Raw genomic sequence first — 14854 nt, forward strand, 5'->3', positions numbered from 1 at the left:
ACCTGGATCAGAACTGACTGAGCCGACTGATAACATCAAGGACATTGGCTGAGGAGCAGCTCTGAGCGAAGTTCACGGATTTACCGCTACACACACTTACTGATAACCACACCTCCCTCAATCAACGCCTTCCTCGGCCCCCCCTCTTATCAGCCCCCCCCAACAGTCTCCGGGTTTCGAGCGCCACAAAGTCGCGGCGATCCCTTGGACGTACTGTGTCGGGACCCCCCCGATGAGCAAATTGAGGTTATTGGTGTTTACATGGCCGTGCAAATTCGGGTTATTGTCAATATTCGGGTTTTAAAAGCGTTATTGATGCTGGAAACGCAGTCAATGACGTCTCAGGTCCGACCCGTTCCCGTATAACAGAAGTCTAACATGTTGACTCTCCTGATTCTGCATCAGTTAAAATAAACGTGGGTAATCTGGAGCTAAAGTGGGCGGGGCTTACCTGCGGCGGGCTGCTGAAGGGGCTGGACTGGCTGGACAGCGGCTCCCGCTGGCCGGCCCCGCCCCTCCCGCCGGAGCCAGAGGAGGGGGCGGGGCTGTGGGCGTGGCCAGGGCTGTGGGCGTGGCGCTCCTCCTCCGTCACCAGGCTGAGGGAGATGGCCTGCCGCGTGGCGTAGGTGCAGTTGGGCAGCGGAGAGTTCTTGGGGATCTTCACCTTGTCGTCCGACGAGAACTCGATGACCTTCCGGCCCGGGTAGAGCGGGTGTGGGGGCGCCGGGGGGGCTGGGGCCGGGTACGGGTTCAGCTTCTCGAAGGACGCGGCTGCCGCCGCCGCCGGCTCCTCGTCCAGGCTGCTCTGGCTGCGGCAGGACCCGTTCTGCTGGGCCGGGCCCCCGGTTCCAGGGCCCCCGGCCCCCCCCGGGCCCCCCGTCATGTCCACGTGCACGAACACGTCCTCGGCCACGGGCCGGCAGCTGCTGCTGGACTGGGCCGAGTTCAGCAGCAGCGGCTCCGGCTTCTCCAGCACGCGGGCGATGACGGAGGTGGGAACCACGTCGGCCGGCGTCAGGCTCAGGGTGTCGGGGTCCTGCAGGGGGGGGCCCCCGGGGCCCCAGGGGGCGGGGCCTCGGGGGCCGGGGCCCTGCTCCGGCAGCCCCGCCTTCATGTGCTTGTTCAGCATCTCCTGCAGCTCCGCCGGCAGCTGGGGGGGACGACAGAACCGGCAGTCAGGGGTCACTTCAGTTCTCTGTGAGCTATGAAGCCACAGCTCCTAGTTTAGCATGAAGAGCTACTAGCTATGGGCCTCCTCCATTATCGGGCCTGAAGAAGCAGGTGACAGACCTGGACGACTCAGGGGAGACTCAGCAAATCTTTGCTAGAGCGATTCGGCAAATCTTTGCCAGAGCGACTCGGCAAATATTTGCTAGAGCGACTCGGCAAATCTTTGCTAGAGCGACTCGGCAAATATTTGCTAGAGCGACTCGGCAAATATTTGCTAGAGCGACTCGGCAAATATTTGCTAGAGCGACTCGGCAAATATTTGCTAGAGCGACTCGGCAAATATTTGCTAGAGCGACTCGGCAAATATTTGCTAGAGCGACTCGGCAAATATTTGCTAGAGCGACTCGGCAAATCTTTGCTAGAGCGACTCGGCAAATCTTTACTAGAGCGACTCGGCAAATATTTGCTAGAGTGACTCGGCAAATCTTTGCTAGAGCGACTCGGCAAATTTACTTATAGATTTGCTTATTTGAGACTCAGCCTTACATATATATATATATTTTATTTCTGTTTTTATTTCTTTATACCCCCCAGATGTACTTACATCAGCAAACTTGTGGTTCCTGAAATGAGACTTGTTGCATTTCAGCAGCTGAACGGCCAGGTTGCAGTCCTGCCGGTACCGCTCCTGCAACACACGTACACACACACGTACACACACACACGTACACACACACACACACACACACACACACACACACACACACACACACACACACACACACACACACACACACACACACACACACACACACACACACACACACACACACACACACACACACACAGTCAGATGACATGTTGGACCAGCCAATCAGAGGGCAGGTCTGTTCAGAGTGCATTAGCGTGTGTGTTAGCATGCCTGCGTATTAACATGCGTGCGTGTTAGCGTTTGTGTGCGCGCTTGTTATCATGCGTGCGTGTTAGCATGTTGGCATGTGTGTTAGCGTGTCAGCATGCTGCTCACGTTGAGCAGCATGCTGACACGCTAACACATTCCCACATTCATGGGAATGTGGTTGTCAAGAGAGGAGTTTCTGTCACCGTTGGGACGGACAATAAAGTATTCTATTCTAATCTATTCTATTCTATTCTGTTCTTCTCCAGCCGGTCCATGGAGTTCCTGCGTGTTAACGTGTGTGTGTTAGTATTAGCGTGTGTGTTAATAGATAATAGATAATAGAAGACTTTATTTATCCCCCAGAGGAGAAATTCAGTCGTTCAGCCAAAACACACACACTTCATACAAAAAATGTAAAATAGAAATAACCAATAAATAGTTAAATAATAAAAAGAGCAATATAAAAAGTAGAAAAAGACTATGTACAAGAGAGAAAAAAATAGTAAACGGCAAAAAAATTTATATTTACAAAAAATTTACAAATATTTTCAAAAATACGTGAGGTAAGTAAGTAAGTAAGTAAATTTTATTTATATAGCACCTCTCACAGAGAGAAACTCACGAAGTGCTTTACATACAGAAAAAACAGTAAAAACATGAGGTAATTAAAAAGCTGCACAATGTGTCTCTAAGGAAAATAAACAGAAAAGAAAGAAAGAAAAAGACAAAGAAAAAAAAACAAAAATCATAATACATCAAATAAATGCCTGCTCAAAAAATAGCGTTTTTAATTTGTTTTTAAAAATGTCCACAGATGTTGCATCTTTCAGGGCTTGTGGGAGCATGTTCCAAAGATGTGGAGCAACTGCTTGGAAAGCCCTGTCACCTTTGGTTTTTAGATTAGTTTTTGGCGTTGTTAAAAGGCCCTGATCAGCCGACCTTAAGGCTCTTTGTGGCTCATAGCGTGGGACCAGATATATGAGGTACTGAGGAGCCTGACCATGCAGTGCTCTTTAGGTAATAACTAAAATTTTAAAATGGACCCTGAACTTGACAGGGAGCCAGTGCAAGGAGGCCAGGGTGGGAGTGATATGGCACTTCCTGCTGGATCTGGTGAGTGTTAGCGTGTGTGTTAGCCTGTTAGTGTGTTAGCATGTGTGTTAGTGTGTTAGCGTGCATATTAGCATGTTAGCGTTAGCATGCTGCTCACTCACGTTGAGCTCCTCCAGCCAGTCGATGGAGTTCCTTCGTGTTAACGTGCGTGTGTGTTAGCATGTGTGTTAGCGTGCGTGTTAGCATGTGTGTTAGCGTGCTGCTCACTCACGATGAGCTCCTCCAAACGGTCGATACTGTTCCTGCGTGTTAACGTGTGTGTGTGTGTTAGCATGTTGGGGTGTGTGTTAGCATGTGTTACGATGTGTGAGAGTGTTGGGGTGTGTGTTAGCGTGTTAGCGTTAGCATGCTGCTACTCACGTTGAGCTCCTCCAAACGGTCGATACTGTTCCTGCGTGTTAATGTTAGCGTGTGTGTGTTAGCATGTTGGGGTGTGTGTTAGCGTGTTAGCATGTGTTAGCGTGTGTGAGAGTGTTGGGGTGTGTGTTAGCGTGTTAGCATGTGTTAGCGTGCTGCTACTCACGTTGAGCTCCTCCAGGCGGTCGATACTGTTCCGCGCCTCCAGCAGTTTGTTCGTCAGCTCCACCATCTCCACGTCCATCGTCTTCTTGTCCCGCTCCACCTTCCGCAACTGTGGGCGGAGCCAACACACGTCAGCGTGAGTGACAGCTCGGCCGGCCAATCAGCAGCCCAAGCTGGCGGGGGGCAGGGCTTCTGCTCATGCAGGTGTTCTGGGAACCCCTGACCGGGCCAGGGGGGCGGGGCCACGACCCGGTCCGGCGGGTTCCCACGTCACCTGATGCTACGCCTGCTAGCAGCACTGGTGCATTATGGGAACGCTACGCCTGCTAGCAGCACTGGTGCATTATGGGAACGCTACGCCTGCTAGCAGCACTGGTGCATTATGGGAACGCTACGCCTGCTAGCAGCACTGGTGCATTATGGGAACGCTATGCCTGCTAGCAGCATTGGTGCATTATGGGATGCAGCAGCCTCAACTCCAGCGATGTGAACCAACCAGGATCCAGAGATTTAAGAACCTCCTCGACCACACAGGCTACCATTTCACTTATTCTGAAAAAAAACAAAGATCCTCTTGACTGTGCATCATACCGCCCAATTAGTTTATTAAATGTTGATTACAAAATTTTAGCAAAGATTGGCAATGCGACTGGAAACTGTTCTCCCATCTATTATATCTCCCGATCAAACAGGATTTATCAAAAACAGACACCCATTTTACAATCTTCGACGACTATTCAACGTAATGTATAACCCTTGCACCACAGGCACTTCTGAGGCAGTTATATCTTTGGATGCTGAAAAAGCGTTTGACCGCGTGGGATGGAAATATCTTTTTTACACCCTGCATAAATTTGGTTTTGGCTCCAAGTTTACTACCTGGCTTAAACTTTTATATTCATCCCCTCTGGCTAGTGTCAGGACTAATAGCACTCACTCAGGATATTTCCCCTTGCGACGTTCGACACGACAAGGCTGTCCTATAAGTCCTTTGTTATTTGCCCTTTCCATAGAACCGCTTGCGATCAAACTTCGCTCTAACCCTGGTATCCAGGGTATAATTAGATATGGACAGGAGCATAAATTGTCTCTATATGCGGATGATTTATTATTATATATATCTGACCTTGCTGTCTCTATTCCAGCTGCTCTTGCCACTTTTGCATCATTCGGTTGCTTGTCAGGGTACAAACTTAATCTCAGTAAAAGTGAGCTGATGCCCCTCAATGAACCAGCAAGGAGTTTTCCTGTGCATCGTCTTCCATTCAGAGTCACTTATGGTAATTTTGTTTATCTTGGTATACACGTTACTAATGAATTTGGAAATCTTTTTAAGGCCAACTTCAGTCCGCTCCTGACTCGCACTAAGGAAGATTTAGAACGCTGGTCTCTGCTGCACCTCTCATTAGCTGCAAGGATAAATTCTATCAAAATGAACACTCTCCCTAGATTTCTGTATATTTTTCAGTGTCTGCCAATGTTTCTCTCAAATTCATTTTTCAAAAAGGTTGACAGTTTGATTTTATCATTTATATGGGACCAAAAAACTCGGAAATTCGGAAACAGTTCTTGCAGAGACCCAAGTCGGATGGAGGCTTAGCACTACCGGATTTTAGGTCATATTATTGGGCCGCTAACCTTAGGATTATTCAGTACTGGATACGACACAAAGACTTATCTTCATCCCCAATTTGGCTGGAGATAGAGGCTGCGTCGTCCTCACCGGCGTCACTTTCGTCCCTTGCTCATTCCCCCATTACAGGCCCCTTCTCCTCCTACACTAAAAATGTGTGTGTCAAATCAACATTGAGGATATGGAATCAATTTAGGAAACATTTTGGATTTCAGGCAACTTCTTTCTTTGCTCCGGTAGCATCCAACCCGGCTTTTCTACCATCCATAGCTGATAGCTCCTTTTCTACATGGGCTAACCTTGGTATTAGGAGGCTTAGAGACCTTTATGTGGACAATATATTTGCTTCATTTGAACAATTAGGTACTTAGGTACTTTCAGTTACGCAGCTATGTTCGCAGTTTAGATCCCCGATTTCCCACACTGCCTGAAAAAACACAGTTTGACACCTTTCTCAATCCACTTCCTGCTCTTAAAGGTACCCTAACAATAATTTATAGACAGATTTGCTCCTTACAAACTGCCTCATTAAACGGCATTAAAGCTTCATGGGAGGAGGAGCTGGGTGAAGTTCTATCTGATAAAATATGGGAAGAGGCGCTTAAAAAGGTGCACACTTCCTCTATCTGTGCCAGGCTCGGCCTCATCCAACGTAAACTTATTCATAGAGCCCACTGGACCGGGATGAGACTGTCTAACATTTATAAAGATGTGGACCCTAAGTGTCTGAGATGTGCCCAGTCCCCTGCAAATCACCTTCAGTACATATGTTTTGGAGTTGCCCATCTTTAGCTGTTTTCTGGAAAGACATTTTTAACACGTCAGAAATATGTAATATCCACATAGAACCAGACCCCATTATTGCTCTGTTTGGGGTAGTTTCAGCCACACCACAACTCTCTAGAGCAAGTAAGGACGTAATTGCCTTTGTTTCTTTATTAGCAAGACGTTTAATTTTACTTATGTGGAAACCTTCTGCAGCTCCTGGATCAGATCTGTTTTACACTGTATAAAACTGTAAAAAATAAGATGCACGTTGAATGGGTGTACAGACAAATTCTACGCTACATGGGCCCCTTTTTTCCCTTATGTTAAGAGGCTTGATTTCCCTGCGGTTCCATAGGAATATTGTTTCTCCTAATTATGTGCGGATATTTTTATTTTTTATATTTAGTATCTTATTTTATTTATTTATTTATTTATTTATTTATTTATTTATTTATTTTTTGCATACGTATGTTTTACTTGTTTTCACGAGGATTCCACTATATTATCTGGCCGAACTGTAGGTGTACTAGTCAAGGCGTATTGTTGATGTTTCTCTTTTTTTTTTGTTTGTGTGTGTGGGCTTTCTTTGTTTTTTTAGTTTTTTTCGTTAAGACTGTTTTTGTTGGGCCGCTCGGTGGCGCAGTGGGTTAAGCAGCGGGCCATATACTGAGGCTACAGTCCTCCTCCTGTAGCGGTCGCGGGTTCGAATCCAGCCCGCGCACCTTTGCTGCGTGTCTTCCCCGTTCTCTCTCTCTACCCCTTTCCAGTCTGCATCTCCAATAAAGGGCCACTAGAGCCCAAGAAAACCTTTTAGAAAAAAAAAGACTGTTTTTGTTGATTTTCTGTACTTTACTTTAGCATTATAATTTATTTGTTTGTTTATATTGTTATTGTTTATTGTGCCAAAACTTCCAATAAAAAAAAGATTAAAAAAAAAAAGAAAAAAGAAAGAACCTCCTCGACCCGGTTCTCCGGTTCTGGATCACAGAGGAACCAGAACCAGGACCCGTTAGCCGCCGCCGCGGCGACTCCTGGTCACATGACCCCAGGCTCATGACATCACTGGATCCTGCCGGTTCACATCGGCGCCGCCGGCCGAGGAGTCGAGGGCTCACCGGATCAGCCGGATCCGGATCCACCGAAGCCAGCGCCGGTTCAGGCTACAGCTAGCTAGCATGACGGTTAGCGCGGATGCTACGGAGCCGCCGGCGCGGGTTCCATCATCCGGGCTCAGGCTACAGCTAGCATGACGTTAGCTACGGATGCTACGGAGCCGCCGGTTCCTTCATCCGGGTTCAGGCTAAAGCTAGCTAGCATGACGGTTAGCTATGGCTGCTACGGAGCCGCCGGTTCCGTCGGATCAGGAGCTGCAGTCAACGACCCGGACGCTACTGCATATGAACTGATCAGACGTCTTAGTTTCTACAGGAGCAGCGGGGGAGGGGGGGGGGGGGGGACCCGGATCAGACCCGGGTCCACCGGGTCCAGAACCACAGCTGGGAGGGAATCTGTAGACAATCATAAAGATTGTGCACTTGATGACCAGTGTTTGATATTTGGTGTTAGTTCTGGACATGAGGTTTTCAAACATCCAGAGGTTCTTGGTCCAGAGCATTTTAGGAAGGGACTAGATGGTGTTGCGATGGCTTCCAGTGCATCCCGCTGCTGCTTCCACCTGCCTGCAGTCCCCACCCCCCCCCCCTTCTGATCACTCCGTTGCTGCTTCCACCTGCCTGCAGTCCCCACCCCCGATCATCTTGTTGCTGCTTCCACCTGCCTGCAGTCCCCACCCCCGGTTATCCCGTCGCTGCTTCCACCTTGGAGTTTTTTTGTGGTGGTTTTTGAAAACCTTATGTCCATAACTAACACCAAATATCAAACACTCGTCATCAAGTGCAGGATTTCCATGAATTCCCTCCCAGCTAGAAAGAGAAGGGGGTTATGGGGGGATGAAGGGATGAAGGGAGGATGAGAGGATGAATAAACCCAACTGCATGGACCCAGGTCTGACTGACAGCAGCCTGGAGAGGATGATGATGGTGAAGGTGATGAAGGTTAGTCCGTCAGAGCAGCGTGAGGAGAGAAGAAGAAGAAGAAGAAGAGATGAAGAGATGATTAACTGGTCTCTCAGCACAATTGACCACATTTTTGCGACCAGAAGTCAGGGGGTAAGGGAGCCCTCCTGCCCCGATGGGACATTTTTTCTGGATACACAATGGATTCCTGGAAACATTGGAAACCGTTGTGTTTGGTGATTCTGTCTGTCGAGGACTTGAAGATGCTTCATAATTGGATTAATGATAGCAGGATTTCTCCTGATCGGAGGAGGGGGATTCCTGGTCTACCGACAAACGCGTAAGTGGTCGACAGCTGTTCTGGCTCTTTCAGAGCTGCCGGACGTGGATGAAGGATCAAGCAAGGTGATCAACACTCAGACTTTAACGTTGGGGGAGCAAAGCCGTAAGCTGGATGTGATTCTTGAACAGAATCTCAGGCTGGCGGCGTCTTTGAGCTCATTGGCAAGATGGAGAAGACCTTGGAGAAGTTGGAAGCTCGGCTTGGCGGAAATTGATCACAAATTCATCTGTTCGGAGTCGCCATTGATGAACCAGAGACTGAAGGCAGACGGAAAATTACTGAGTCTGTCTGTTTTCAATATAATTGTTGATTCTATAATCTGACCTTGACAGAGCAGCTCGGCCGATCACTCTGGTCACAATCTCCCTGGTGGAATGTAAACAAGGTGATTCTGCCCCCACTAACCCTCCCCTCTCAGGAACATCTGTGGACCTGTTTTCAGAACTGACTGAGCCGTCTGATAACATCAAGGACATTGGCTGAGGAGCAGCTCTGAGCGAAGTTCACGGACTCATCGCTTCACAGACACACATTTACTGAAAACCACCTCCCTCAACTCAACGCCTTCCTGGCCCCCCCTCTTATCAGCCCCCCCCAACAGTCTCCAGGTTTCGAGCGCCAGACGGCGATCACTTGGATGTGCTGTGCGGGGTCAGTGGAGGGGCTACAGCTGCCAATCAGGGGGCGGGGCGAAGATGAAAGAAAGAGGGAACTGACGCAGGGAACTTGTGATTGGTCGGCGTGTGATTGGTCGGCTAGGCCACATCAGCTGCTGAGCTGGATCATATGACGCTCCACCAGAGACTCAGAACCAAACATGAACAACTACTTAATTAATTAAACTTAATTAAACCAGAAAGTTGGGGCTCCAACTGTCACATTACCCAGAATCCACCACGACATGAATCGGGGGCGGGGCTTCACCACTCCACGTACGCTACAGGAAGCTAACAATGTAGCATCGGCGTACTAATGACATCATTACACTACGTTTGTTAATTTTTATTACTATATTAAACTAAATAATACTTTTAATTGATTAGACGCCTTTTGACATACATTAGCATGCTAACTCTTTACAATGCTAAGCTAGCTAGATAATATCGTTAGCTTTAGATGCTAACACCTAGCCATCAGTTCATCAATAATGACAATTGGTTCACCAACAATGATCATTCATCAATATTGACGATCAGCTCCTGATCAACCTAAAACTTCCACATGAATCTCGGCTTCGTTCATCTTTTAGTTTCTACAAAAATCTACAAAACGTTGGCGACAGGTTTGTTTATTTTTATACTAAAGCTCTAAATGTTCCAGATGGATTCAGTTCTCCCCCCGTCACCACGCTGGTTACCGCGGCAACCAGGTTACCGCGGCAACCAGGTTACCGCGGCAACCAGGTCACCGGGTCTCCGTGCAGAGAACGCTTCTTTAATCAATCAGCTGAGGGATCAATGAGACCCGCCCACTTTAATGAGGTCACACACTCACTCACACACACACACACTCACACACACACATATACACACACACACACACTCACACACACACATATACACACACACACACTCACACACACATGTACACAGAAGCTCTGACTGTCAGAGCTTCTACTGGTACAGTAATTGAGGGGGCGGGGTTACAGAGGGGGCGGAGTTACAGAGGGGGCGGAGTTACAGAGGGGGCGGAGTTACCAGGGCATGCAGCTTCTCCTCCAGGTCCTGATTGGCTCTCTGAGACGCCGTGTAGCTGTTCTGGAGTCTGCAGGGAGAGAGAGTCGTTAGCCGTCGTTAGCTGCTCGCTCGCCCTCCCGGCTTACACAGGAAACAGGTCACATGACACATGAGTCCTAGCAACGGTGGAGTCCTAGCAACGGTGGAGTCATAGCAACGGTGGAGTCACGCCCCCCCTCACGGTAGGGCTGGGCGATATATCGAGATTTTAATATATATCGATATATTTTCAAACGCGATTTGGTACGAGACAATATCGTTTATATCGATTATTTAATTTTTTTTTTTTTTATTTATGATTTTGATATAGCTTATTTTGTGACAAATTGACTTGAATGTTTTATTTGAGATTGTCACAAATGTTTAGTTATTTGCACAACTGTCAACCTCAGTGGAAAAGTCTGCCTGTTACTGTCTACATTGTATTAATTACAGTGTATTTTAATTTAATTGTTATGCAGGAAAGGGATATTTGTTTTATTTTATTCAAGAAGCATTTTTATTCTATATATGCAGACAGTTTATTTTTATTTCATTAGTTTTATACATGTTGATATTGTGCAAACCTCTGTTAATAAAGGAACCTGTGTGACATTTGGCACGAGGCTTTGGATTAAAACTGACTGTTTTTTTAAGAAATGAAGCTAACAGAGATGCTAACAGAGATGCTAACAGGGATGCTAACGGAGATGCTAACAGAGATGCTAACAGAGATGCTAAATGATGCTAACGGAGATGCTAACAGAGATGCTAACAGAGATGCTAACAGAGATGCTAACAGAGAAGCTAACGGAGATGCTAACAGAGATGCTAACAGAGAAGCTAACAGAGATGCTAACAGAGATGCTAACGGAGATGCTAACGGAGATGCTAACAGAGAAGCTAACAGAGATGCTATGCTATAATGCTTTGGGGGAAACCCCAATTAAGGCACAGAAAAAATATGGATATATATGGAGTATCAACATTCAGCTAGAAAATATGGAGATATTTTTTCCAGTTTTTCCAGCTGCTTTGAACAGAATCAGGCTTGCTGATTGGGTAACGTATTGCGTCACGCATCGCGTCACTTCCTGGTGTTTGCGGTCTGTGCTGCTGCCGTTTCACGGCGTTGCAGGCTCAGATCTCTCCCGACTTTTTATCTAAAACTTAGACTGTTTTCTGGTAAAATAGCACTATATCTGGTACATTACTGTCTTTATTTCAACACTCGCTCATTTTCTCTTCCGTAACTTTCACTGTCACCAATCACCGATACATTTTCTGTCCGTTAGCCTCCGTTAGCATCTTAGCATGGCCGCTCCGGCTCCCACCGCTTCACCTCTTTCCTGCTCAGTGTGTGAAATGTTTAGTTATTCCTCTGCCTCCTTTAGTGAAGACGGTAAGTGCTTAAAGTGTAGCTTATTTGCAGGGCTGGAGGCGAGGCTCAGTCAGTTAGAGGTCCGGTTTGGCCAACTAAACCATAGTCCGAGAGCCTCCTCAGCTAACCAGGCTAAGCTAGCGGCGGACCGGCCCGTAGCAGCTGAGCGTAACCGCTCCCCTGCAGCTCCCGAGCAGCCGGCCAGGCAGGGCAGCTGGGTGACGGTTCGGAGGAAGACTAGTCTTAAAGGGCTCACGGAACACCACCACCCGCTTCATGTGTCTAACAGATTTTCCCCACTTAGCGACACATCTGTTGAGAAACCGACCCTGGTGATTGGAGACTCCATAGTCAGACATGTGAAGCCGACTCCAGAGACCTTAGTTAGGTGCATCCCGGGGGCCAGAGCGGGCGACATAGAAGCAAATTTGAAGCTACTGGCAAAGGGTAATCGTAAATATGGTAAAGTTATCATCAATGTCGGAGCTAATGACTCCCGTCTTCGCCAGTCGGAAGTAACCAGAATGAATATTGTCTCGGTGTGTAACTTCGCCAAAACCATGTCAGACTCCGTAGGTTTTTCTGGCCCCCTCCCCAATCTGACCAGCGATGACATGTTTAGTCGCATGCTCTCGCTCCGCCGCTGGTTGTCTCAGTGGTGTTCAGAAAACGACGTGGACTTTATTGACAACTGGGAGACATTCTGGGGAAAGCCCGGTCTGATTAGAAGGGACGGCATTCATCCCACCCGGGATGGTGCAGCTCTTATGTCTAGAAATCTGGCCAATGTTATTAGACACTCCCCCTGACAATGCAGGGTCCAGGCCAGGATGCAGAGCTGTAGTTTAACAGGGCTGGAGGCGAGGCTTAGTCAGTTAGAGGTCCGGTTTGGCCAACTAGACCATAGTCCGATAGAATCCTCTGCGGACCGGCCCGTAGCAGCTGAGCGTAACCGCTCCCCTGCAGCTCCCCGGCAGCCGGCCAGGCAGGGCAGCTGGGTGACGGTTCGGAGGAAGGGTAGTCTTAAAGGGCTCAGCGACACATCTGTTGCTTCTCAAGGACCAACGCCTGCCAACAAAACTGTAGGATTGCATTATGTAATTAGCGACTCTAAAACTGTAGGATTACATGATATTGGCGACTCTGGCCAGGTGCCTAGCAAAATAGAAGTGGTTGCAGTTCCCCGCCCTCCAAAAGTTCACCAGGTGCAGCGTTATAGAGGCGTTAACCAAGATAACCTTGTAAAAATTAAAACCAATGCACATTTGGTACCAATTACAGACCGAAAAATTAGATGCGGACTACTAAATATACGATCATTAAGCTCTAAGTCTCTGTTAGTAAATGATATAATTACAGAGAGCAGGAGTGATATTTTCTGCTTAACAGAAACATGGTTACAGGAGGAAGAGTATGTTAGTTTGAATGAATCAACTCCGCCCGGCTACTTTAATCATCACATTCCTAGAAGCACGGGCCGAGGCGGAGGAGTCGCAGCAATTTATAACTCCGGTCTCCAAACAAAAATTGAACCCAAGTGCAACTATAATACATTTGAAAGCCTCATGCTTGGTCTGAAATTTCCGAGCCGGAAATCAGAGAAGCCAGTTGTGTTAGTGGTAGTGTACCGGCCCCCTGCTGGTGCGTATCTGGAGTTTTTGTCTGAATTTTCAGATTTCCTTTCTGGATTATTGATCAGCACAGATAAATTCATCATAGTGGGTGATTTTAACATTCATATGGATGTTGAAAGCGATAATCTTAAATTAGCCTTCGATTCTCTTCTAGAATCAATGGGTATCTCACAAAAAGTGGATAAACCGACGCACTGTTTTAATCATACTCTCGATCTCGTTCTCACCTACGGTGTTGAAACTGATGGTCTGTTGGTGTCACCTGTAAACTCCCTTTTATCCGACCATTACTTAATAACGTTTGAATTTAATTTTGTTGATGTTGAAGTGCAAAATAGGAGGTATTATTTTAGCAGATGTTTGTCTGATGAAGTTATTGTTAAATTTAGGGAGGCCATTGCTTATCTTACGACAGTGCGAAATAGTGATGTAGTCGAGGCCAGTGACCTGGGTTCTACCTCTGCAGATGTTGATTTCCTTGCTAGTAACACTGCTGATTTGTTGCATTCAGCTTTAGATGAAGTTGCTCCTTTGAAAAGGAGGGTTTCTAGCCACAGGAGCTTAACTCCCTGGTACAATTCAGATATCCGCATGTTGAAACAAAACGTGCGTAAAATGGAAAGGAAGTGGTACTCTTGTAGGTCTGTAGACTCTCATCGTGAATGGAAAGATATTCTAATGGTATATAAAAAAGCCATTCGCAAAGCCAGAACAGCTTATTATTCAACGCTGATAGAGGATAACAAAAGTAACCCACGTTTTCTGTTCAGCACTGTAGCCAGGCTGACAAAGAGTCACAACTCTGTTGAGCCGTGCATTCCTGCAGCTCTCAGTAGTGAGGACTTTATGGGCTTCTTCAACAGTAAAATCGCGAGAATTAGAGAAGAAATCAACCAGCCGGTTGTAGGTGTTTCTTCAGCTTTAGCGACTTCCCTAGGCTCTGACTTGTCTCTAGACTGTTTTGATCCTATAGACCTCCCTGAGCTGACTTCACTCGTTAATAGAGCTAAGTCAACCACATGTATGTTAGACCCCATCCCGACTCGTCTATTCAAACATGTTTTTTCTCTTATTGGTACGACAATACTGGACCAAATTAACCTATCCCTAAGTTTAGGATATGTACCACAGGTTTTCAAAGTCGCAGTAATTAAACCTTTACTTAAAAAACCTTCTCTTGACCCAGACACCTTAGCTAATTATAGACCAATTTCCAACCTTCCATTTGTGTCTAAAATTCTGGAAAAGGCAGTTTCAAGCCAGTTATGTGACTATTTGTATAGAAATGATCTGTTTGAAGTCTTTCAGTCAGGGTTCAGAATGCATCATAGCACAGAGACAGCACTTGTTCGAGTCACGAATGACCTCCTTATGGCCTCAGATAAGGGATTAGTGTCCATACTGGTTCTACTGGACCTCAGTGCTGCTTTTGACACTATAGATCATGGCATTTTACTGCACAGGTTAGAGCATGTTGTTGGGATTAAAGGGACAGCTCTACGTTGGTTTAAATCATATCTATCTGACAGGTTCCAGTTTGTTCATGTACATGAGGTTTCTTCAGAACAGTCAAGGGTCTGTTATGGTGTTCCGCAGGGTTCAGTGCTAGGGCCAATCTTGTTCAGTTTATACATGCAGCCGTTGGGAAGTATAATCCAG

The 14854-nt window shown here is 46.9% G+C and overlaps 1 protein-coding gene across 2 annotated transcripts in view; it reads right to left on the reverse strand.

The window, feature by feature from the left end:
- The window catches only part of tjap1 (tight junction associated protein 1 (peripheral)), a 36974-nt gene that overhangs the window by 5359 nt on the left and 16761 nt on the right, over window positions 1–14854 (reverse strand). Inside the window, exons 7-11 of one of the 2 annotated variants that reach the window (XM_061744592.1) lie at window positions 10163–10229; window positions 8099–8128; window positions 3708–3815; window positions 1775–1858; window positions 452–1150 (exon numbers count right to left, since the gene is read on the reverse strand). In XM_061744592.1, coding sequence (XP_061600576.1) covers window positions 452–1150; window positions 1775–1858; window positions 3708–3815; window positions 8099–8128; window positions 10163–10229 — 988 coding nt within the window. The remainder of the gene's footprint in view (window positions 1–451; window positions 1151–1774; window positions 1859–3707; window positions 3816–8098; window positions 8129–10162; window positions 10230–14854) is intronic. The other variant, XM_061744593.1, reaches the window with a different exon arrangement.

Source organism: Cololabis saira, chromosome 17, assembly GCF_033807715.1.
Source record: "Cololabis saira isolate AMF1-May2022 chromosome 17, fColSai1.1, whole genome shotgun sequence".
Classification (NCBI taxonomy): domain Eukaryota; kingdom Metazoa; phylum Chordata; class Actinopteri; order Beloniformes; family Belonidae; genus Cololabis; species Cololabis saira.